Raw genomic sequence first — 27,157 nt, forward strand, 5'->3', positions numbered from 1 at the left:
CCTGAATCTCCTTCACGCGGACCGCACTGATATGTAGCGCGGCTGCGTGGGACTGAAGCCTGCACTGGTGGTTCTCTGAACTTCCCTTGCGCGGACCGCACAGAAATGGAGCGCGGCCGCGTGGCTTGCACCTCATTTTACCCCTCTCTGAATCTCCTAGCACGGCCGTGTGGCATATCAGTGCGGTCCGCGCTAGATCTTCCTGTTCCTCAACTTCACTTGTTCTTGACACTTGGCAAGTTTCACTCCGTTTCGAGCCATTCTTTAACATTTGTCACCTTTTCGCTCAAACCTGCAATCAAGCACAACTTGTAATCCTTTTTGGACTATTTTGTGGCGATTTGTAACAAAAGCAATAGCAAGTAAGGGGTATAATCATGGTAAAATCCTAGCTTATCAACTCCCCCAAACTTAAGCCTTTTCTTGTCCTCAAGCAAACAAAATAAGACCCACCTCTTAAAAAGGCAATCCAAGAATCTCCAGCCATCCTAAAGTAACCTCAACAAGCATCAATTGGGACTAACAATTGTCCTCAATACGAATGCATCATTAACACTTTTTAAGCTTTTGAAAACTATGGATTAAGTGTGACACAAGAGCATCAAGGGTTGACACATTTCATCAAAGAGCTTTTCTCAAATACCTCGGTCATTGTGGAACCCAAACTCACACATCCTCAACTCTCCCTAAGCGAACCTCACCTTTTAGAGGATTAACACACAAACCTAGGTTGAAGGACTTTCACTCATTTCTCTCACAAAGAAGGTCACAAGTCCGGCTGTAGGTACCATATGCTTGCCCCTTATGTAAGTATCCACTAATGTAGGTTCCCTTCGACTCAAGATCCTATAGGGTTTTTGGGTAAGGGTAGGACATGTTTCTTGTTCAAATGAGTTCAACCTTCCCTTAAGCACTTTCTTTGATTCATTTTGGCACACCTTCTTGACTCATTTGAGTAATTCACTTCTTTTCAAGGGCTAGAGGGATATATTGTCACTCTTTCTTAGACAATTCAAATTATTTCTCTCTTTTCTACTTTTGTTTCCACACCTTTTTCACTTTTGTTTTTCTTGACACCTTTTTATTCATTTTGACCTTGGTCTTTCTTTTTCTCTTTTTCATTGCCTTGCCTTTTTCTTTTTGCCTTAGTACTTTTTTTTTCTTTTTGTTTTCCTTCTTGTCTCCCCCCCCCCCAAACTTTGACTTTTCCATTGCTCAAGGGAAGTGTGGGTGTCAAGAGAGGATAAAAACGGGTATAGGCTTGTAACTTGGTTCATGAAAGAAGAAGGTTTAAGGCTCAAGAGGGTTAACTAGGGATCATTTTTGTGGTGGGCCATGGAATTGTTCATTTTACAATCGGATCAAGGAGAGCCTATAGTCACTTCTCAAGTCAAACTTCACCAATGATTTCGCTTCAACAAACATTCGGGGTAAGTTCTAGACCATTGGCTTGGGACTTGGACTCAAAATTCTATTCCTCACCACACATGCTAGGGGATTGCTAAAGATATCGAGTCGAGGGCCCACAACGACCTTAGTCATGATTCAAGCGCACAATGGTCCAAAAAGACCACATGATGATTGTTTGGTCAACACAGGAGTCTCAAGGCCACGACTTTCACCATACCCTATACACAACATTATGTCTTTGACCATGGGATCAAAGGCAAATGTGTTAGTCCCAAGTGAACCTTTGCCTGAGGTACCCTTAACTACGAAATATCAAAAACAAAAGAAAAATCAAAGAAACAGACTCAAACCCTTAAGAAGGTAGTCACTCCATCTATCATCGGGAAGAGCCACCCGGTTCACACTATACTCTACCCTTGGAAAGAACCGTGGCATTAAGAAAACCAAGGGCTTATTGAAAATGCCAAAAACAAAACAAAAGGCTACGAGCCTATCTACTCAGCTAAAAACAAAAAAAATTTCGAAAATAGAAAAATCGAATGAATATGTACAATAGGGGAGTAGAATATACAATGAGGGATGAATATGTACCAAAAGTACTTTATGTACAGACCAAAAGAGAATAAAAAGTGCGAGAAAAGTAGCTAAAATGTGAAGTTATATACAGACCAACTAGAAAATCAAAGCAACAAAACATAAAATAAGAATCCAATATGTACAGTCATCCAGATAATCCAAAAAGTAGGGCGCACCCCCACGAATAAGAGCTGGCATTGTCCCCAATGCCAACTACACAAATAAGTACAAAATAAGGTCAAAAGATATAGAAAGGCTCCCTAAGTCTGATCCGTCTGCATGGGCTCCTCAGTGGTCCCCTGGTCCTCTGTACTGGTGGGAACCTCAGACTGGTTCCCGGCTTGGTGCTGCTCTACTGCTGGGACAGGGCCGGGTCATGGACCGACTGAATATCTGGTGCAACACTGGAGGGACCCTCCTGAACCTGTGCTACCTCTATCACTACACCCTCAGTGCTAGGAAGCTTCCTCTTCTTTCTTGGGTGCCTAGGCTCCTCCTCCTGTTGTGGCTGAGATGCTGCTAGGTCTAGGGTTGGATCCCTAAATAGCAAGTCCAATGGCATCTGGTCTGCCAATAGCTTGTCTACGTCAGATCGAAGCTTCTTCACCGACTCCCTCGATGCCATTGACTTTCTCATCTTCTTATGTTCCTTGGAAAGCTCCTTCAAAGCCTTACCATGCGAATCTACCGCCTTAGTCAAGGTGGCCTGAGTCTCTAAAATCTTCTCCTGGTTGGCCAGGAGCTTCTTCAATGTCTCCTCAATAGAAGGAGGAATCTGAACAGTGGCTGGTGCTGACTGGGCCTCAACTGTAGTAGCCAAGGTGGACAACTTGGATGTCGCAGCTGACATCCAGTTATTCAAACTATCTAAAGACTGACTGAGCTGGTGGGCAGTGAACCGATGAGTCTTTGATGAAGGGACTGCCGGGTCAGCTGAAGTAGAAGGACCTGGGGGCAAGGGTTCACTAGTGGAAGTGGCAGGGATGTTGGATGGTCCAGTAGAAGGCTCTACCGCAACTGGCTCCTCAGACTGGCCAGTTGGGGCAGAGGTGGGTGGCTGGTATTTCTTTGACTTTGGGTTGTCCGAACCTAACTGACTATACCATGAGTAGGGGGCCACCGGCTTGGTTGTGACATCAAATCGTTTCTTTTTGACCTTCAAATCCCTAAAGTACAGAGACAGGGTGTTGGGGAAGGGGTAATTTGTGGTCGTCTCCTGTCCCACAGCAGAAATCACCCTCGATATGATATTACCAACATTGATAGGAAACCCGGCCATGATGGATGCCACAAGAACAGCCCGGGCAAGAGGAACTGTGTGATCATGGGTGGAAGGATCAAGTCTAATACAAACAAACGTCAACCAACCCTTAGCTTCAAAACTGAAGGTGTTCCGCAGAATCTTCTCCCCTGCTTTCAACCATTTTGGAACAGTGCCTGGGGCTGCCAAGTATTCGGCCAACCAAGGACGCATCTCCTCACCCATTGCCAGCTTAGCTAAGTACTGTGTCTCATCCTCCTCCTTGAACCCCAAATAGTCATTCAAGGACTTCCCATCAAACACCACCATTTTGTTTCTCACCTTCGTCATCTTAGTATCTTTGACTATGTGAGAAACATTGCAATAAAATTCTTTCACCATATGTTCATTGGCATCAATACATTTCTCCTTGAAGAAGTCCCAGCCATATCTAGTTCGGAATTCCTTTTGCACGTTCAGGTTGTGGGGTAGGAGGTCTTTGTCAATGAATGTTCTCTCCGGAATCAGTTTTCTCAGGGGCCACCACTCTCTGAATTTATGGAATGCCAACTCACTCATAAATCTGTCTGCCCATGCTTCAGGTTTTCTGGTTCGTTCAATTCCCCCGACTTGAGGCTCACCTCCTCACCATATCCTCCACTCTCCCCAGATAATGAAGCTATGGGGGAGGTAGAGTATTGTTCACCACTGCCTGCTACGGACTCATCAGACGAATCCGAGACTACGTTGACTGGTCTTTTGGATGAGGGTGAAGGTGGAGGAGTGTCATATAATTTTAGTGGGTCAGTGACGTAAGTGGGGGCAGACTCTGAGGTTATGCTCCTGGATGGTGCATACTCACTCCCCGAAGAATGAGAGGCAGCTCTATCAGCAGCCCGTATCAGTTTACGGGTCTTTTTAATGTTTTCCCGAGCCTGGGGAGTGAGTTTAGCTATTCTCTTTTCCTTACCCCCTCGGGAGGCACCACCTCTCCCGGGTTGTTGTATTTGTTTACCGCCTCGTTTTATAACCATGATCAGCAAAAAATACACGTCTAACATTGTTAGTTTAAGCACATGTAGTGGAATAGATGAATAACACAAGAGGAAGACACAGTTAATTTGCATAACACAAAAGCAGGACACAGGGGCGCGGACCGCGCAAAACAGTCACGCTGTCGCGCTGGGGCAGCGCGGACCGCGCTGGGCATATGCCCCCCAATGAGACCTCTCTAATCTCGCAACGCGGTCCGCACTGATATGGACCGCGGCCGCGTTAGACCAGCGCGGACCGCGCAAAAATGTGACGGGGCCGCGCTGGGTAAATTAGGCACCCACAGAAGAATCAACGCGGACCGCGCAGAAAGGACGCCGGGCCATTAAATTGAACTGAGTTAGGGTTTAACACTTTAGTCCATTTTTGATCAATTTTGGGTCCTAGTTGTCCCTACTCAATTACTCATATAGAAATTCATGCCCAGTTGTTCAAAACTAACACAAAAAACTAACCTAATCATTAAACCTAAGAAAAATGTGAAGAAAGAAGAAGCTATACTACTGGGAAGCAAACAAAATAATTAAAAATTAAGACTAATGAATGAAATGTGCAAGAAATGTTACCAGGAATTATGAAGATTCAAGCTACTTGATGCAAAGGTCTCAGATGAACAGTAAAAATGAGGCTCAGGAAGTTAGAGTGCGAAAAGGGTAAAGTGAGGACTAAGGTCTCTATTTATAGAAAACAGTGGAACCCCCTTCTTACCTACCAGCGCGGCCGCGCAAAAATGGCCGCGGACCGCGCTGGGTTTATGTCCAGCACACTTGGACCTAGTTTCCCACGCGGACCGCACTGATTTGTAGCGCGGCCGCGTTGGCAAACTTCAGAGACCTGACTTTTTGTGCTTTTGTTTTGCACTGCTTCAACATTATCCCTGCAACATCTCACAAACCATTAGCCCAAAAATCCTAGTCTACAAAGAAAATCAAAGAAATAGAAAAAGACGTGGGTTGCCTCCCAAGAAGCGCCTGATTTAACGTCGCGGCACGACGCATGTTACCATCATATCACTTCAAATGAATGAGTGCCACCACGTGGCTGTCATCAAACTTTCCCAAATAATGCTTGACACGATGCCCATTGATCCGGAATACTTCACCATTCCTGTTTTTGAGATCAAGAGCGCCAAAAGGAGTCACAAATACCACTTCAAAAGGACCACTCCACTTTGACTTGAGCTTTCCCGGAAATAACCTCAATCGGGAGTTGAAAAGAAGAACCATGTCTCCCACCTTGAACTCCTTACCCTGAGCATATTTGTCGTGAAGGTACTTCATCTTGTCCTTATACAAGGATGAGCTGGAGTAGGCATGAAATCTAAACTCATCAAGTTCATTCAATTGCTCCACACGGAGATTGGCTGCAACATCCCATTCCAAGTTCAACTTTCTCAACGCCCACATAGCCTTGTGTTCTAATTCCACTGGAAGATGGCAAGCCTTACCAAACACCAACCGATACAGAGACATACCAATTGGAGTCTTGTAAGCCGTCCGATAAGCCAAAAGAGCATCATCCAATTTCTTCGACCAATCGGTCCTATTAACATTCACCGTTTTGGACAAAATACTCTTTATTTCCCGATTTGAGACTTCCACTTGACTACTAGCTTGTGGATGATCGGGGGTGGTCACTTTGTGGTTAACTCCATACTTAGCAAGCAATGAGTCGAAAGCCTTGTTGCAAAAATGGGACCCCCCATCACTAATAATGGCCCGAGGAGTACCAAACCTCGTGAAGATACTCTTTTTCAAGAATGCTACAACACTTCGGGCTTCATTGTTGGGTAGAGCCACGGCTTCCACCCACTTTGAGACATAATCGGCCAGGCCGGGAAGCTTTCTCGAGGGTGCAGTCTATGTTACAAATGTGGATGATCGAGCATCTGTGTCATCGCCCTCAGTTTTTGAGCTATGGGTCTTCAGAAAAAACTNNCTCACCTTCGTCATCTTAGTATCTTTGACTATGTGAGAAACATTGCAATAAAATTCTTTCACCATATGTTCATTGGCATCAATACATTTCTCCTTGAAGAAGTCCCAGCCATATCTAGTTCGGAATTCCTTTTGCACGTTCAGGTTGTGGGGTAGGAGGTCTTTGTCAATGAATGTTCTCTCTGGAATCAGTTTTCTCAGGGGCCACCACTCTCTGAATTTATGGAATGCCAACTCACTCATAAATCTGTCTGCCGATGCTTCAGGTTTTCTGGTTCGTTTAATTCCCCCGACTTGAGGCTCACCTCCCTCACCATATCCTGCACTCTCCCCGGATAATGAAGCTGTGGGGGAGGTGGAGTATTGATCACCACTGCCTGCTATGGACTCATCCGACGAATCCGAGACTACGTTGACTGATCTTTTGGATGAGGGTGAAGGTGGAGGAGTGTCATGTAATTGGAGTGGGTCAGTGACGTGAGTGGGGGCAGACTCTGAGGTGATGCTCCTGGATGGTGCATACTCACTCCTTGAAGAATGAGAGGCAGCTCTATCGGCAGCCCGTATTAGTTTACGGGTCTTTTTAATGTTTTCCCGAGCCTAGGGAGTGAGTTTAGCTATTTTCTTGCCCTTACCGCCTCGGGAGGCACCACCTCTCCCGGGTTGTTGTATTTGTTTACCGCCTCGTTTTATAACCATGATCTACAAAAAATACACGTCTAATATTGTTAGTTTAAGCACATGCAGTGGAAAAGATGAATAACACAAGAGGAAAACATAGTTTGCAGAATACAGAAGCAGGACACAGGGGTGCGGACCGCGCAAAACAGACACGCGGCCGCGCTGGGGCAGCGCGGACCGCGTAGAACTGGAGCGCGGACCGCGTAGAATTGGAGCGCGGACCGCGCTGGGCATATGCCCCCAATGAGACCTCTCTGAATCTCCCAACGCGGTCCCCACTGATATGGACCGCAGTCGCGTTGGGCCAGCGCGGACCGCGCAAGAATGCGACGCGATCGCGCTGGTGACAAGTTAAGCACATAGGCAAATGGACGCGGACCGCGCAGAAAGGACGTGCGGCCGCACTGGGCCATGGATTTTTAACTGAGTTAGGGTTTAACACATTAGTCCATTTTTGATCAATTTTGGGTCCTATTTGTCCCTACTCAATTACTCATATAGAAATTCATGCCTAGAGTTCAAAACAAACACCAAAAAACTAACCTAATCATTAAACCTAAGAAAAATGTGAAGCAAAAAGGAAGCTATACTACTAGGAAGCAAACAAAATAATTAAAAATTAAGACTAATGAATGAAATGTGCAAGAAATGTTACCAGGAATTATGAAGATTCAAGCTACTTGATGCAAAGGTCTCGGATGAACAGTAAAAATGAGGCTCAGGAAGTTAGAGTGCGAAAAGGGTAAAGTGAGGCCTAAGGTCTCTATTTATAGAAAATAGTGGGACCCCCTTCTTACCTACCAGCGCGGCCGCGCAAAAATGGCCGCGGACCGCGCTGGTTTGAAGCCCAACACACTTGAACCTAGTTGTCCACGCGGACCGCACTGTTATGTAGCGCGGCCGCATGTGAAACTTCAGAGAGCATGAAAACTTGGGTCCTCCCAGCGCGGACCGTGCAAAAATGCTACGCGGCCGCGCGGGTAACTTCAGAGACTTGCTCCCCTAGTACAAGCCTGCGCGGACCGCACTGATTTGTAGCGCGGCCGCGTTGGCAAACTTCAGAGACCTGACTTTTTGTGCTTTTGTTTCACACTGCTTCGACATTATCCCTGCAATATCTCACAAACCATTAGCCCAAAAATCCTAGTCTACAACGAAAAATCAAAGAAATAGAAAAAGACATGGGTTGCCTCCCAAGAAGTGCCTGATTTAATGTCGCGGCACGACGCATGTTACCATCATATCACTTCAAATGAATGTGTGCCACCACGTGGCTGTCATCAAACTTTTCCAAATAATGCTTGACACGATGCACATTGACCCGGAATACTTGACCATTCTTGTTTTTGAGATCAAGAGCACCAAAAGGAGTCACAAATACCACTTCAAAGGACCACTCCACTTAGACTTGAGCTTGTCCGGAAATAACCTCAACCGGGAGTTGAAAAGAAGAACCATGTCACCCACCTTGAACTCCTTACCCCGAGCATATTTGTCGTGAAGGTACTTCATCTTGTCCTTATACAAGGATGAGCTGGAGTAGGCATGAAATCTAAACTCATCAAGTTCATTCAATTGCTCCACACGGAGATTGACTGCAACATCCCATTCCAAGTTCAACTTTCTCAACGCCCACATAGCCTTGTGTTCTAATTCCACCGGGAGATGGCAAGCCTTACCAAAGACCAACCGATACGGAGACATACCAATTGGGGTCTTGTAAGCCGTCCGATAAGCCCAAAGAGCATCATCCAATTTCTTCGACCAATCGGTCCTGTTAGCATTCACCGTTTTGGACAAAATACTCTTTATTTCCCGATTCGAGACTTCCACTTGACTGCTAGCTTGTGGATGATAGGGGGTGGTCACTTTGTGGTTAACTCCATACTTAGCAAGCAATGAGTCGAAAGTCTTGTTGCAAAAATGGGACCCCCCCCATCACTAATAATAGCTCGAGGAGTACCAAACCTCGTGAAGATACTCTCTTTCAAGAATGCTACAACACTTCGAGCTTCATTGTTGGGTAGAGCCACGGCTTCCACCCACTTTGAGACATAGTCCACCGCCACGAGAATGTAAGTGTTACAACAAGAGCTCACGAACGGACCCATGAAATCGATGCCCCAAACATACAAAAATATCCACCTCGAGAATTGTATTGAGGGGCATCTCATCCTTCTTGGAAATACCGCCGGCTCTTTGACATGCATCACATCTCTTCACCAAGTCACTAGCATCCTTGAACAATGTCGGCCAATAGAATCCGCAACTCAAAACTTTTGAGGCCGTCCTCACCCCCCCCCCCCCATGATGGCCACCATAGGGAGAAGAGTGACACGCCTCCAATATGTTCATTTGTTCACTTTCCGGTACACATCTTCTTATCACCCCATCCGTGCAAATTTTTAACAATATGGATCATCCCAATAGAAATCCAAGCTATCCCGCTTGAGTTTCTTCCTTTGGTTGGAAGAGAGCTCACACGGGACATTACCAGTCACAATGAAGTTGGCGATGTCCGCGAACCATGGCATTTCACACATAGAAACGGAAAGAAGCTGCTCGTCAGGGAACCTATCATTAATCTCAATACCATCACTTGGTCTCCCATCTTCCTCTAATCGGGACAAATGGTCTGCAACTTGATTCTCGCTTCCCTTTCTATCCACAATCTCTAAATCAAATTCCTGAAGGAGTAGCACCCATCTCATCAATCTTGCTTTCGAATCCTTCTTAGTCATCAAATACCGAAGGGCTGCATGGTCCGTGTGTATGATCACCTTTGCCCCCATAAGGTAAGGTCTAAATTTCTCCATCGCGAACACAATAGCCAATAGCTCCTTTTCTGTCACTGTGTAGTTTCTCTGGGCCTCATTCATAGTCTTGCTAGCATAATACACAGGATGGAACATTTTGTTGATTCTTTGGCCTAGCACCGCCCCAACCGCTACATCACTCGCATCGCACATAAGTTCAAAAGGCAAATCCCAATTAGGTGCGGTGATTATAGGAGTTGTTGTCAACTTGTGTTTCAATAGCTCAAAAGACTCCATGCACTTCTCATCAAAAATAAACTTGACATCCTTCTCTAACAACTTGCAAAGCGGGTTCACAATTTTTGAAAAATCTTTAATGAATCGCCGGTAGAACCCGGCATGACCAAGAAAACTCCTCACCCCTTTGACAGAAGTAGGGGGAGGGAGCCTTGAGATAACCTCTATTTTTGCCTTATCAACTTCAATTCCATGCCTTGAGATTTTGTGACCCAATACAATACCCTCTTGCACCATAAAGTGACATTTCTCCCAGTTGAGCACAAGGTTGGTCTCTTCACATCTTTCCAACACCCTATCCAAGTTCACCAAACATTCCTCAAATGAATCCCCCACCACGCTGAAATCGTCCATGAAGACCTCCAAGATATCCTCCACCATATCGGTGAAAATTGCCATCATACACCTTTGGAAGGTCGCCGGGGCATTACATAATCCAAATGGCATTCTCGAGAAAGCGAACGTGCCATAAGGACATGTAAAAGTTGTCTTCTCCTGATCCTCCGGGGAAATGAGAATTTGATTATATCCCGAGTAGCCATCTAGAAAACAATAAAAGGCCCGGCCCGCAAGACGATCGAGCATTTGGTCCAAGAATGGTAGTGGAAAATGATATTTTCTTGTCACCTTGTTAAGCTTTCTATAGTCCATACACACTCTCCAACCCATAACTGTCCGAGTAGGAATCAACTCATTGTTGGCATTGGTCACTACCGTCATTCCACCCTTCTTTCGCACACATTGGACCGGAGAGGTCCATAAACTATCCGAGATCGGGTAAAACACACCGGTGTCTAACCACTTGATAACCTCCTTCTTTACCACTTCTTGCATCGCTTCATTTAATCTTCTTTGATGTTCAAGAGAGGGCCTTGTATCCTCCTCCAAAATGATCTTGTGCATGCAAAATGCGGGGCTTATCCCCCGAATGTCGGCCAATGTCCATCCAATTGCCTTTTTGTGCTTTTGAAGAACTGCCAAAGTGACGTCAACCTGCATGTTAGTTAGGCAAGAAGAAAGAATAACAGGTAAAGTAGAATTTGAACCCAAAAACTCATACTTGAGGTGTGGAGGAAGTGGCTTCAACTCCAACACCGGTGGCTCCTCAATTGATGGCTTGGTTGGCGGAGTTTTGCGATTCTCAAGATCCAAGGACACCTTCCTAGGCTCATATGAATATGAAACCATACCATGCAATGCATTCACGCACTCCACTCTACTAGCATCATCTTCCACATCCATGCCAAGAAGTACGGCCTCAAGGGGGTCTTCAACATTCATCATGGAACTTGTGTTATCCACTATCACAGATGTGACAATGTCTACAAGTGAACATACTTCCGTGCTATTGGGTTGTCTCATTGATTTGCACACATGAAATACCACCTTCTCATCGCCCACACGGAATGTTAACTCCCCTGCTTCCACATCAACCAATGCCTTCCCCGTAGCTAGGAAAGGTCTTCCAAGAATGATTGGTACCTCAAAATCCACTTCGCAGTCCAATATGACAAAGTCGGCCGGCAATATGAATTTGTCCACTCGGACAAACACATCGTCAATTATACCTAAAGGCCTCTTCATTGATCGGTCCACCATTTGAAGTCTCATTGAGGTTGGCCTAGGATTCCCAATTCCCAAAGTCTTGAAGACTGAGTACGACATCAAATTAATGCTAGCCCCCAAGTCACATAGGGCCTTAGCAAACTCCACACTCCCGTTAGCGCAACGAATAGTAAAAGCTCCAGGGTCTTCTAGTTTCGGGGCCATAGAATGCACAATCGCACTAACTTGGTGCGTCATCTTTATTGTTTCACACTCCATAGAACGTTTCTTGGTGACTAAATCCTTCATGAACTTTGCGTAACCAGGCATTTGTTTGAGTGCCTCCACTAAAGGAACATTGATTGTGAGGCTTTTCATCATGTCTATGAATTTCTTGAACTGATTGTCATTCTTTTGCTTTGCTAACCGCTGAGGATATGGTGGAGGTGGTCTAGGCAAAGGTGCCTTGGCCTTGGGCACCGCCGGCTCGGGTATACCAATAATGTGTTCCCTAGACGGGTTCACGGCATCTTGAGTCTCTACCCCGGCCTCATCATCAATATCAATCCGCACATCATTTGTTACTATTGGTTCAACCACATTGTCAACATTCAAAGGCACATCATCATCATGCGACTCAACTTCATCATTCACAACCCGATTCTCATCCGAGGCATGCACATCACCGCCTCTTCCGCTCCTAGTTGTAACTGCCATCACATGATTGTTACCCCCCTTTGGGTTCACTACCGTGTCACTTGGTAGCGCACCTTTAGGTCGGGTATTTAAAGCTTGAGAAATTTGTCCTATTTGCACCTCTAGGTTCCGGATGGATGTGTTATGTGAAGCCAATTGTGCGTCAGAATCTTGGTTCTTTTTCCTCATTTGCTCGAACATCATCTCTATCCGTCCCATATCACTCTCGGAAGAACTAGGCCCTTGCGACTGAAAGGGGGGTAGATTGTTTGGTTGTTGGAACATGGGGGGCCTTTGAAAGCCTTGCCCCCTACCACCATTATTCCACCCTCCTTGATTGCTATTGTTGTTTCTCCAATTGTTGTTGTTCCCGTTCCAATTGCCTTGGTTGTTACCTTGATTACCCCAATTGTTGTTCTGATTGTTATTGTTCCAATTGTTACCACCTTGTTGTTGATTATTGTTATTCCAATTTCCGCCACCTTGTTGATTGCCCCAATTGCCTTGGGGGCACCATTGTTGATTCCCTTGATTTCCTCTATTTCCATGGTAGTTATTGACATATTGGTATTCCTCACTTTGATCATCATAACACTCGCTCGAATAACCACCACCATCATTGTTGTTGTCAAACTGCTCACAATTACCTTGTTGTTGTTGTTGCCCTCTTTGCCTCCTTTTTAGCATAGAAACATTCTCCATTGCATTGACTTGGCGCGTGCTTTGAACTTGTTGCAATTGCGCCTTTGCCAATTGATTCATTGTTGTTGTAAGTTCGGCAATAGCTTGGCCATGGTCATTCAACTCCTTGTGCAAATGGATGACCGTGGGGTCACCTTGAGGTACATTTGCTCGGCTTTGCCATGCCGAAGAGGTGTCGGCCATTTCATCAAGTACATCACATGCCTCTTGGTAAGAAAGTTTCATAAAGTTCCCACCGGCCAATTGGTTCACAATGCACTGATTCGTGGTGTTGATGCCCCTATAAAAAGTCTGCTGGATCATCGCCTCAGTCATGTCATTATTAGGGCACTCCTTCACCATTGTTCTATATCGCTCCCAGATCTCGTGCAATGGTTCCGTTGGCATTTGCTTGAAAGCTAGAATCTCATCCCGAAGAGCTGCCATATGACTTGGAGAAAAGAACTTGGCAATAAATTTGTCCACTAATTCATCCCATGTGGTGATAGAATGATTGGATAGCCTTTCTAAGCAGTCCAACGCTTTGTCCCGAAGAGAAAACGGGAAAAGCCTCAATCTCAACGCATCCTCTGACACGTTTGTTTGTTTGCTGCCCCAGCAAGTATCTACGAACCCCTTCAAGTGCTTGTATGCATTTTTGTCGGAGGCGCCCATAAAATACCCTCTTTGCTCGAGCAAGGTCAACATGACATTAGTGATTAGAAAGTTCCCCGCCCGGATTCGGGGAGGAACAATGGCACTCGCGTACCCTTGATTTGGAAGAACTCTTAGGACTGCTCTTGGCGGTGGCGGAGGAGGGTCTGGAATAGGATTGTTGTCATTTGTGTTGGCCGGACGGCCTCTTCGTGGGACTTGAGGTGGTATAACCTCCTCGGGTTCAAGATCATCTACCTCCTCCCCCGCATTCACGTTGCCAATAGGGTCGTTTGCATTGAGAGCCATAGTACCTGATTGATCGATACAAGCAAAATTAGTAAACAAGAAGGAAAGAGAAGCAAAACACAAAACTAGCTACACAGATAGTCAACACCGTAAGCTCCCCGGCAACGGCGCCAAAAAGTTGATCGCGGTCGTCTCAACACTACACAATGGTAGGAAGAGTGGGTAGCAATGACTAATACTCGAATAGTGGATCGGGGTCGAATTTCCACAGGGAGCTTGGAATGGAGTTGTATTGCCTGTTTAGCTTAGAATTGCGTTTGTACTTCTAATTGCACTCCTAACATTTTTGGGGGTTTTTATATTTAAAACTACTATTGTGATCTAAGGATTAAAGCTAAATTATGCTAAGGAAATATTGCTAAGTTGTGCTTAATATAGGAAAAAGGCACTAGGGTCGTGACACTACCTAGGTGGCTAGCTAACGGGTAGAAGCTACTAGGGGAGATTGATAAATCTGGGTTTATTGCTATAGCCGTTACACAATTGCACTCATTCTCACACCTCTCGGTAGAGAGAACGATTTTGCCCAATTGACTCTCTCGAGACCAATTAGGTAGGCCAATTAGACCAGGCAACTAGGGCTCAAATAGGGTAGTTACTCTTTCGAGGTTTAACCCGTTAATTGGGACTACCATTCTCATGGGTCCATCCCAATTCCTTGTTGGGTTAACTTTTAGGGTCATATGACTCTCTTTATCAAGAAGAGTTAGACCCACTAAGCTTGAATTCATGTTTGCAACCACAATTCTAGATTGAAACACAAAATCAACCCAAATAACAGATACCCAATCTCAATCTCACCCTCGAATGCAACACCCATTAACTACCCACACTAGGGTTGAGCCACAACCCTAGCTAGACATAATTAAAGAAGAAACAGTAGAAGTAGATGATGAAAATAACATAATGATTGATTACTAATTAAAAATTATGATATTGAAGAGGAAAATTGCAAAAATAGGCTACACAATACTTCTCACGAGCGCAGCTCCTGTTCAGAATCTAAAACTTGACCTAAAAATGGTAAAAAGATCTATTTATACCGAGCTGAAAAACTGGACAAAAATATCCCTGCAAGGTCAGCACGGACCGCGCAAAAAGGTAGCACGGCCGCGTAGGCTCTTTGAACTCTCAAATCTCATCTCTGAAGTTGGGGGCCGCGGACCGCACAGAAACGTAGCGCGGCCGCGGCGGAGGGTTGGCGCGGATTGCACAGAAATGGGGAGCGGCCACATAGCTTGACTTGGCCAAATCTCCATGTCTCTGAATCTCTTTCACGCGGACCGCACTGATATGTAGCGCGGCCGTGTGAGACTTAAGCCTGCACTGGTGGTTCTCTGAACTTCCCTTGCGCGGACCGCGCAGAAATGGAGCGCGGCCGCATGGCTTGCACCTCAATTTACCCCTCTCTGAATCTCCTAGCGCGGCCGCATGACATATCAGTGCGGTCCGCGCTAGGTCTTCCTGTTCCCCACTTCACTTGTTCTTGACACTTGGCAGGTTTCACTCCGTTTTGAGCCGATCTTTGACATTTGTCATCTTGTCGCTCAAACCTGCAATCAAGCGCAACTTGTAAGCATTCTGGGACTATTTTGTGGCAATTTGTAACAAAAGCAATAGCAAGTAAGGGGTATAATCATGGTAAAATCCTAACTTATCATAACCCCAGCTTGAAGGAATAGGAGTTGAGTCTTGTTTGCTCTTTGCTAATTGATCGAGTACGATGTATAGGCATGGTGACGAGTATCTATACATTGGTGTCTAGCATGACCGTGAGTCCTTAAAGGGTGATTATCGTAATTTGTTATGAATTCCATGTTGATTGAGGTTTTCTATATATTGTAAAGAACATGTGAAAAACATTATAACCATATGATTTTCGTGGTGTTTTGGCTTGGTTGTGACACGAATTGAAAAGGTATCTGAGATTATAAAATTCTTGGGAGCATTGGCTCAAGTGATAAAGTGAGATGTGAAGTAAGAAATGAAAGAAAGCTAATGAGTTATTGGTTATTCCCTTACCGGGATGTTTTGCTGTTTGGTAGACTTTTTCTCCCTTGCCGGGATATTGAAATTGTTGTTATTGTTCCCTTGCCGGGATTCCTATTTTGTTTGTCTATTCCCTCTCCCCATTGTTTGTGATTGTTGTTTGGGTGAGGACGAGTGATAAAGCACGAAGGGTGATGCCGTGCACGATTGTGATATGAATACTAATGCACGAAGGAACATTCCATGCTATGTTATGAATACTAATGCACGAAGGAACAGTCTGTGCCATGATATGATTACTAATGCACTAAGGAATATTCCGTGCCATGATATGAGTGTTTATGCACGAAGGATCATTCCGTGCCATCATTTTAAGAGGTAAAGCACGAAGGGTGATGCCGTGCACTTTATATGATTGTTTGGGTGAGAATGAGATTAAAAGCACGAAGGATGGTGCCGTGCAACTGTTGATTTCCTACTCTCGTTGATATTGTAGTTGTACTGTTTCATTCCTTAATTATTGATTTTATACCTGAATTGTTACAGCCCCTACAGCATGCTCCCCCTCCCCCCTTGACTGGTTAATTTCCGTATACCTTTATATTGCATACATATATATATTGAACTGCACAGGTTTGTTTGGTAGTCCGGTCTAGCCTCGTCACTACTTCGCCGGGGTTAGGCCAGACACTTACCAGCACATGGGGTCGGTTGTGCTGATGCTACACTCTGTGCATCTTTTTGCACAGATCACGGTGTCGGAGCAGCTTTTGGACAGCAGCAGTAGATTGGGAGTAGACCTTCAGTCCAGAGACACCGAGGTAGCCTTGCTGACGTCCGCAGGCCCGGAGTTTCTTCTATCTTTACTTTAGTTTGTTATCCTTTGTACCGGAACAAACAAAACTATGTTTTTATTCAGACATTGTATTTAGCATTCTCTAGTCGTTCGTGAGTTTGTGACTCCAGTTCTTGGGTAGAGTTGTATTGAACTTCCGCATTGCTTTCAGTTTATTTATATTTAAGACTTCCGCTTTTCTATTTAATGTTCCGTTGTTTTTTTTAAATGTCGAGGTTTGCTAAAAGAGGTAATAAATAATTGGCTTGCCTAGCTCCTAATAGTAGGCGCCATCACGACTCCCGAGGGTGGGAAATCCGGATCGTGACAAGTTGGTATCAGAGCACTAGGTTACATAGGTCTCACAACTCACGGACAAACTCGGTAGTGTCTGAGGGATCGGTACGGAGACGTCTGTATTTATCCCCCAGAGGCTACAAAGTTAGGAAAATCTCACTTTTGTTCTTTCTTGTCGTGCGATTCTATTTCGCAAATACTGATTGTCTCTTTACTCTGTTCTTTCGCAGATGGCGAGAACACGTGCTTCCTCTTCTACCGCGCAGCAGCCCGAGCCCCCAGCAGCAGCTCCTACGAGGGGCAGAGGGCGAGGCCGAGGCCGTGCCAGAGGCCGAGGCAGGGGCAGATTCCATTATGACTTATTTTTATTTGATTGCAAATCTACAAATTGTCAAAAATAGTAGGCGTCAGACAAAAGCAATTTGCAATTGCAAATTTCAATAACCAATCGTTTTGATTGGTGGATGATTGGGCGTTTAACACTATATAAAGGAAAGCTTTGGATCTCATTTCTATACACCAATCTTAGAGAGAAATATATTTGAGAGCATAGAGTGCAGTGTAAGGTATTCATAAGCGGTGTAGTCTGTAAGGAAAAATAGAGAGTGTGAGCGATATTGTAGTGAGGTGGGAATCTCAAAAGAGGGTTATTTGTTTTTAGTGTATAGTGGTTCCTGGAATATTTACTCGGGACTATGGAGTGTAAAATTACTCATTATAGTGGATTACTTTGCTTCTCTCTGGCTCGTGGTTTTTCCCTTATTCAGAAGGGTTTTTTACTTTAAAATCTTTGTGTCCTTGTTGTTCTTTATATTATCGCTGATTACCGTATCTCAACACTACATTATTATTTCGCTGTTATTACCGTGAATATTATTTTTATGGTGGATTTATTCCCCACATAAAGTACTGCAATTGATACTGGCTCAAACCATCAAAGTAATATCAAATAACAAGAATCGATCATCAAACCTCAAGAACTTTCAACTTAAAACTAATTTTCATAATTTTTTACATAACGCACCGAAATGCGCTCGGATCATCCTGGACCCCAACCAAAAGTGTGTACAAGTCCAAAAATATCATACGAACCTACCGGAATCGTCAAAATAACGATCCGAGGTCGTTTACCAAGAATGTTGACCGTGGACAACCCAAGTCTCATTTTAGGCAAAAAATCACATTTTTTTTCAAAATTTTACGTAAAAGCTTTTCGTAAAACAACACAGACTACGCACGCAAATCGATAATCGTCAAAAGAAGCTATAAGAGGTCTTGAAACACTAAAATTAATGCTAGTACTCAAAATAACCTATCGGGCGTCACATAAAAAGATCCAACTTCTATCTTATAGATGAATGAACATCAAACTTGTAGTCTACAAGTTGTTAATTTCCTCTTTTTCCTTTTATCCTTTTCCTATATGCGGCTAGCATAGATACCGTGAATATGATTGTCCATGGTACTAATTTTGGGACCATAAACTTTTGTACAACTTGGAGTTACAGTAGTATGATCTTTCTCATTAATTTGTCTTCTACACTTTGCAAGGAGTGGTTCAAAGTTGTTGAACCATGACCAATTAAATAAAATACAATAATCACCTACCTCGTGTTTAAAGTACTGCAATGGATACTGGCATAGTCTATGTATATAATATCCTGGGTAAATTTTTTGTTAGGAAAAAAAAAAGTACATTAAAGTCGTATTAGTCTAGATCCAAGACGAATATTGTTTTTACTAGTAAAATGGATCGTAACAATGTATATTACCTACTGATTCAAATCAAGTAAAGATTTCCAATTATCACATATTAATTACGAAATGTCTTACTTCTACTAACAACATCGCTGACAATCTTTGGACTTACGAATATACTTCTCCAAGGAAAAGAAAAAAAGGAATTCTGCGTTCCCTTGAGTTATTCTTTAAAAAATTATAACTCTCAATCAAGTCGGCCAAGTGAATCATGCTAAGAAGCAAGGACATAATTGATAGATTACCTCCCACAAAAAACAAATTAGTACAAGGTTAATTTGGTCTTTTCAACCAAACTCAAAACTTTAAAATTATCACAATATTGTTCATCTCCCATGAGACGCAAGATTGTTCCTATATAAAACATGGCTCCCCATTCTTCAAACCATAATAATATCAGACTCAAAACCTTCACATACCCAAACAAAACAAATAAAATAGAAAGAAGAAGAAGATAATCCTCTTTTTCTGTTTGGTGAGAGATGGGAAACAGTCTAAGGTGCTGTTTGGCTTGTGTTCTTCCTTGTGGAGCACTAGATTTGATCCGAATAGTACACTTGAATGGGCACGTAGAAGAAATTACACGGCCAATCACAGCTGCTGAGGCTCTCAAAGACTACCCAAATCATGCTTTAAGTAAACCCTGTTCCCATGGAAATAACATGGTTCGTCGGATTTTGATCTTGTCACCTGAAACAGAGCTCAAAAGGGGTAGCATTTATTTCTTGATCCCAGCCACGTCGAAGAAGAAAACTTCCATTAAAAAAAAACCCAAATGTAAAAGCAAGAAATTATGTCGTCATACCAATATATCAGCAGATCATTGTGATTCATATATTACATCGGAGAAGAAGTCGTCGTCCCGTCATGAGCGCCGGAGAAGTGGAGTCACTGTATGGACGCCTCATCTTGAGAGTATTTATGAGGATTAATTAATGTGTTTGGTATTTTAATGACTTTTTCACTTTCATATCATAGCTTTTTGACGAGGGGTAAATTCCTTTTTCTCTCATCTGTGTAGATATGCTTTCCTGTTTATGTAATTTCGCAATAGCAGATTCGGGGTTTGAGATATTTCGCCCCACGAATTTTATAAGATAGAGATGGATATTGAGTTTGATCAATGTGTAATTTAAAACAAGTAATTGATATAAGGCGGAAAAAAAAGAAATCTCTATTTTTCACCATTTGTTGTGAAGTCATGGGATGAAATTTGAAAGGATTTGTGGGAAGAAATGTTGATATGATATTTCTTCTTCCTCAAGCTCGTTGAATCCAAATTTTAGTACAGTACAGATACGAATTACTCCATAATAAAGTGGTTCTAGTGTATAACTAGCAATAAGGTGCTGAAAGCCAAGAAAAATTGGGGTCAACAGGCTCTTAACTACGGTACCATGTACTTGATTGTTTAAAAACGCCATCTTCTGCCAATTTTCATCTTAACTTTATATATCAACAATCAATTTTACATTAATGGTGATTCTTCTTTCTTGATCATCTTAGCAAAGTCAACTGATCACACGTGGTTCAATTGGTTTTTCGGCTCTTTACAAATTTGCTTTTAGTTTTATGACCTTACCTCTTTTTTTACACATGGGAAATTTACTTTTACATGTAAGAGTTCAGTTTTTTACACATAAGAGATCGAAAAAGGTCATTTTCTTAAATTCAAAATTGTAAAGGGGCATGATCTAAAAATAGTACACGTACACGTGTAGAGAGGCTATTCGAAAAATTTAATTGGGGTTGATACATATTTCCAAGAAACAACATTGTTTGAATTAAATTTTCATTATGAAATTTTAATCATGGTTAGCCCAGGGATTAGTAGTTTAGATCAGCAATGATCTGGAAATAAGGGTAGGAGTCGTGCCATGGGCACCTATAGAGTTAAAAGGAGAAATTATGGAACTATTCGATGTCCCACTTTTGTTTATTCAACATAAAGTTGGGGCCTTAGTTGTCATTTAATTAAATAGATTTCTTTTAATGATTGTCTTGATTGTTAGTACGTACTAATATTTTATGCAAGCAGTTTCCTTCTCCAATAATCAATTAATTTATCACCATGTTTAATGTTGATCAAAGTGATAACTAGCGGCGTTGGGTTGTATAGGACACGTTTTTCGTTTAGGCATGATTACAATTTGTTTACCCTCAAGATCGGATATCAATTGAATTTATAAGTGATTTTAAGAGTACGCGAATTAATTTGACACAAAGCAATATATTAGATTAGATTGAACAAACAAAGATAAAAATAAATTCAAACCACACGCATAGGATAGTTTCAGCATTGTTAAACCTTTGCCCTCGATCCTGTCTCACTGTGGCCAGCACTGATGAACAAGAAAAATAGCTAATAGCAGAGAAAATAATAAGATATTGCCTTAGAATATGTGTTACAACGTGTATTATAAAACATCAGACCCCCTTTATATAGTAGGAGAGTCTCACTCTAGGTACAATTCTTATAAAAGGTAAAAATCTTCGAATTAACTGATTGTCGGCTTCGTATCGATACGTGTCAAGATCCCCGCCGTGATATCGGCCGGTCACGGATATCACGGCCTTATGTTGGCCGCGCTTGATTATTTGAGAACGTTCTTCGAAGTTATTCAAGGCTAGAACCGATCCCCGAACCATGACCCCGATATTCTCGAGGGTGGGCGTTAAGGTCTCGGACTTGGAATCAATGAGACCTTTACCTCAGTTTTGTCCCCTTGTTATCATATCTCGAGCTTGACTTATCATGTCCGAGACCGAGGTGTATCACGAGACCGGTTTTACCCATAACAGATAGTCCCCTCGTTTTTTCGGAGAGTAAACAACGAGAACCGATGTGAGCTCCTGATTCGTATTTCGATACGTTGTGACAGAAATGAAAAAACATTCAAAACGTCTCGTCAGTCACGTCATAATGATATTAAATGCATGTCAGACGCCGGTCGGCTATCCCTGGATGCGAAATGTCGCCGAGTTCTTATAAATACCACCTCCTTTGTTCATTTTTACTTTACATCAGACATTTTACCCTCGTATCTTTAAGATTTCAATACTCTTTAGTACTTTTACCGCCGTTATTCAAGGTCCTTTGAAGAATTTTTACCCATCTTCTTCTCAAGCCAACAAGTCCAATCCTTCAACTTTCTTCCCTTCTTCATCTTTTCCAGACTTTCCTCTATTTCTACTTTCTAAAGGAATGGAGAAAACTTCAAAAATCGTTCCCTAGAAATAAGCTCCTTCTACTTCACGTCCGGCCACTGAGGTCGATGAGACCGCTCGGGCGTGGCCGTTGATGAACCAGTACCTGAGCCCCCTTGAAAATGTTCATCCCCGGGGGATGCCCGGTCAATGATGATTTCAAGGTTGAAAAGCCTTCCTCGATGCAAGGTTGGTGTGAGGAGGTCTCGATATACATATGCTCGATCACCGTAGATATCCTCCCTATGGTCCGAAAAGACTGCAACTGGGCCGATAAAAACATAGTGGTCCCCAAGCCCAAGGAGTCCATTACCACCCATGTCGAGGGATATTTGAGTGTTTACACTTATCCCTTTACATTGGGACCAGTGGACTGGGTCATCATCGACTTCTATAAGAGATACGAGGTATGCCTCGGTCAGATTCATCCTTCAATGTAAAGGATCGTGATCCTCCTTCGATTTTTTGTGAGCAAAATTGATTCCTGCCGCTTCACTGTGGATCAACTGCTTCGTTTGTACAGTCCCCGAATATTCCGAGGAGGGCTGATAAAGGTTGTGCGATGGGCCAGTAAAGCCTCATTCTCAAGTATCGATGAAGACCGGGATCGAGGCTAGCAAGGCCGTTTTATCCGAGTGAGGGCTTCGGACATGATTCCAGCTGAATGCGAGCTGTTCCCCGAGAAGTGGAATACATCAGATTAGTAGATCTTCCCTTCGAAAGTTTAATTTTATGTTTACTTTTCTTTTCCTCACTGGTACTCATGGTGGTGCAGCCGTCGCTCGGGTCCCAAATGATGTCCCTCGACTCAAGGAGTGGGTCGAGGGTATCGTTTCACAGATGCCCTATTCTGAGCGCACGTGTCGTAAACTCTTGAAAGGCCGTTGGGAGGCCCGTTTTCATGGTAAGATTCCCTTCCTGAATAGGCTGTGTTAGGCTTTTTCTTTCAACACCAAGTCCTTATTTCCATTGCTTTCTTTCACAGGTTTGCCTAAGGACGTCGAACTTAGGCCTCTAGTTGGTGGCGAGGACTTGCCTGTCGAGTCCCCTGCTCCGAGGCAGACCGGAGAGAAGAAAAGAAAGAGGACTCCAAGTTCCCCGAGCTCGGAGATAAAGAAAACGCGAATAAGGTTGGTGCGTAAGCCAAAGGAGAGCACCAGCTCCCGGTTGCCCATGAGCCGTCTGTACCCGAGGAACGGGTGGCAGCTGAGGGGAAAACAACGGAGGCCAATCTCCTTCAAGTTAGTGAGGCCGGTGCAGCAGTGAGGGTCGAAACCCTCAAGACGCTAGTTCTTTCCTTCCCGGTATCATTGACATAACGGGATCACCTTCGTTCACTGAATCGATGTTCGGTGAAGCTAAAACAATGAAGGAGCGATCGAACAAGGGGATCCATGGAGCGGACGATCCCCTCCAAAGCTTTTTGATGGCGTGGACTCCACCTCCATGGAGGAAGTCACTGGATAAGGTGACCTAGAAGTACTAAGGAAAAGTTCATCCTCGGGGGCAGGTGGGTCTAATTCGAGCCCATGACTGGTCAACCGGTTCCCTACCCCGAGTGCGAATCCTGGTCGGAAGAGGTCAATTATCATCACCATTCCAGAGGATGCCCGGGTTCTTTCTGCCCCCATTGGGGTAGTTAGTTATCTCTAGTGCCTAGTAACGGAAGAAGACCAGGAAAAAGCGAACGAGGTGGATTCCCCGTGCCTGTTCAACGAAGCACAACAGGCGCTGAACCGGGTAAGGTGTTACCATACCTTTTCATTTTTCAGCTTTAGTTATTATTGATCCTATTATTTCTTCTCATATTTGCAAGCCTCGGTGCTTCACCACGAGACCCTCTTCCGGTAACGAGATGAGCTGAGCGAACTCGAGGCCGAAGCCAAAGAGCTCGCTGAGAAGAGAGACATGTGTTGATACCCAATTTTTTCCTATAATATTTTTTTTTAAAAGTGCATATATACCTTCAAAACTATGCATTAGCATCAATCGATATTTTTCCATAATTTCTATATTTTTAAATTAATCTATTATAGTATTTTATTTATATAAATAATTACAAAATTGCATCACAAATGGCTCTATAACATTTCATTGATTTAATTTTGCTATTAATTTCAAATTGTTTCACAAATGGCCAGATTTACACCATTTGGTTACCATTGCAATAATTTTACAATCATAGCCCATGCATACATCACTGCATTATTTTACCAAAAATTGGTCCATTATATTTTAAAATGTTGAATAATTATTTTAAAGCACTTCTGTGCATGAAAATTATTTTTCTTATTGATAATTATTTTATAAAATATTTTTATCATTTATTTGGGTATTTAACAAATAGCCTTTTTAATTTCTCCGATTTTTGGACCTAACCCTTTAATACCAGCCCAAACCCCTTAATAATACCAGCCCAATTCACCCTAAGCCCAATCTGCATCAACCCGACCCAAACCCCCATCAAATCGTGGCCGTTGATCCTTTAGATCAACGGTCCATATTAAAACTTACCTAATTAACCTAGAACGACTCCCCAAACCTCTCATTCACTCCCTCACACGCCGTCCTCATCTCCCTAACCTCTCCCATTTTCTCACGATCTATCCCTAACCCTAACGTCGTCCCCGACGAAGAGCTCCTATCTATGGAGATTCTGAGTATTCTCTGACCATTACCAACTGTGTATGCTCCCTGGTTGCTTGATTTCATGGATCCTTAGAAGAATCTGATAGAGATTCGACCTAGTTCTTGCCTGAAACTTGTTTAATGGCCTGTCTAGGGCCGTTCTCGCTTGTGAGTAAAAATTTCCTCCTGCTTTAGTTTAAATCTATGGGTTTTGATCGAGTTTCTTTATCTCTACTGTTTTGAAACCCCTAGTTTTGCAACTACTCGAATCCGTTCTGATCTTTGTAGATCTGAAATGGTTTGAGTATTTTCTGGTGTTTTCCTTTGAAAATCCTTTGTTTAGTTAACTGCTTCGATTTTATTCACTTTTTCTGAAATTAGGGTTCTTCCCAGACTTCTCTTCAAGAGTTTTTTTTACTTTCAAATTTTTAATCTAGTCATCTCTTTACATGTTTATTTTCGTATGTATGCTCGAACCCTAGATGTTTTTAATGGTGACACTGGTTTCTTCTATTATATTTATTTCTGTGAACTAGTCGTATTAACTGGCTCTATTTAGGGATTTGAGTGATTTTCCTGTTAAATCCAGTATTCTTTGGGATTTTGTTGCTTAATTGATTTCTATTTAGGGAATTTGAATAATTCTTTCCTGATTAAAATTAGTATTTTCCAAAAATTTTACTTGTTTCCCTATTGTGACTAATTATACTTGCCTTAATTAGTTATCAGTAGTTTGGGAATTTGATGGACTTCTTATATGGTATGGTGTTGATTTATTACCTTATTTGAGTCCCAGTTCTGACCGTTAACTGACTCTCCCCAATTAAAGGGGCCTTTTCCGGATTTCTCAATTGGAATTGATTCCATAATTGGTTGATTGCTTCTAATTGATTGAACTATGAAACTCTTTTCCTTATTTGTTTCACTCCCTAAAGTGCTATATATACATTCTCATTCTGCCTCTTAAAGAACGGAACACACTGTGCAGAATACACACACATATATTCAAACTCTCTCTCCTTCTTTACTACTTGTGCTACTGTGCGTCTAGCCGGCTGAAAGCCAAGGCTAGATAGTGAAATTGCACCTGTTTTTCATATTCTGCATTTTCTTCTTTAACTGGTATGTCTCTAGTTAAATTTTGAAACTCAACCTCATGTGTTCCATGTCTATACATCCCTGTTTGTTCCTGTACTAGTTACTCAATTTGTTTCCATGTTTACTGCTTTAGTCGGCATGTTTAAATTATGCCTTCTCTTGTTAAATGTGTAGTCAGCATGCCCAAGGCTCACCTGACTGTTTGATATGCTACTAGCATGTTTATTCAGCCTGTTTACTCTCTTTAATTGGTGTAATCATGTTGCTAATTTAGTTGTTTAGTATACTTGGTTGATCCTAATGAGCACACACCCTGTCTTCAACATGACTATGTCTTAATTGCTTCTTATCATGACTAGTTTGTTAAGTCTCTGAACTATTAGGCCCATGTTTGTTCTGTACAGTTGTTGCTCTACATGCTCCCCTAGACCCTGTTGTATGTTTGAACTCTCCAGGTCCCATCCCCTCTGACCCCTATTTACAAACTAATTGCTGAATGATTGTGACTTTAAGCCTGTGTGATTGCTCTTGATCTCAAACTATTTTTTCACTATTGGTATTTTCTCTAAAATTGTGTCTATTCCGGAAAACCTTTTTCACTCCTGAGGTTTATTTCAACACTATTTTATGTCAAGCACTCCCACTCCTACTCTTAGACTATTAAGTTCTGCCCCCCTGGTATGTGTACTGCTTAGGGATCCTTGGGATTTCTCTGAACTCTGGCATACCAGGGCTGGCCCTTCCACACTGCACATAACTATTCCTCATTTGAGAGATGGTCTTGGTGTGAGCACTGCCCGTGATCCTGGAGGTCCTTAGGGAACTCTGACACATCAAGGCACACATTATTGGCTATGAGATCTTTGGCTTCTGAGATTCTGTTGAAGGCCTGGCATTCCCAGGTTTACTTTGAGCCTGATTTAGGCTCCCTATAGCATAGTTTCATTTACTTATGTAATTCATTTGATCCTGGTCTGTAATAATATTATTTGCAAACAGATGTTGGGGGTAATTAGTAAAAAGGGAGGATTCCTCTATGATGTTTGTGGGAAATTGGGTAGATATCATGCTTTAGGTTGATACATAGTAGAAATCATGCTCTTAGTTTATACACATTGTTGAGCCCATTTTTTTCCCTCCTCGCAGAGGAAGTCCGGGTTTCGACATTCCATAGGGGAATCGACTCGTTTCCTTTCGGGATTTGGATATTTGAAGAGTCGCCACCTAACAGATTATGGTGCGTTAGGGCACCTAGAGCGATTAACTCTTAGAATAGTTTGTATTACCAAAGATTTAGGGTAAGGGCTCGAAATAACCTTGAGGGGAAGGTGTTAGGCACCCCTCTCGGTCCACAACGGTGGGTCCCGACCGAACTTATACTTATGAATTAGTCCCTTAACAAATAAGTAGTTGAAACACATAATTGCAAATAAAGCACGTTGGACATTGTATGACTCAAATAATAAGAGAAAGGCTTTGAACAAGTTGTGTACATATAAAAAAAAAAGAG

The 27,157-nt window shown here is 42.8% G+C and overlaps 1 protein-coding gene across 1 annotated transcript; it reads left to right on the top strand.

Annotated features, from left to right (window-relative positions):
* Positions 19,048-19,908, top strand: LOC109230526. Its single transcript, XM_019396016.1, has one exon. It carries the CDS (start codon positions 19,197-19,199, stop codon positions 19,644-19,646), a length of 450 nt encoding a protein of 149 aa, XP_019251561.1. The 5' UTR covers positions 19,048-19,196; the 3' UTR covers positions 19,647-19,908.

The sequence above is a fragment of the Nicotiana attenuata genome, chromosome 7 (assembly GCF_001879085.1).
Source record: "Nicotiana attenuata strain UT chromosome 7, NIATTr2, whole genome shotgun sequence".
In the NCBI taxonomy this organism is placed as follows: Eukaryota; Viridiplantae; Streptophyta; class Magnoliopsida; order Solanales; family Solanaceae; genus Nicotiana; species Nicotiana attenuata.

Excerpts from the sequence above, each read along its gene's own strand:
- LOC109230526 (XM_019396016.1), top strand. The coding sequence starts at position 19,197 with ATGGGAAACAGTCTAAGGTGCTGTTTGGCTTGTGTTCTTCCTTGTGGA.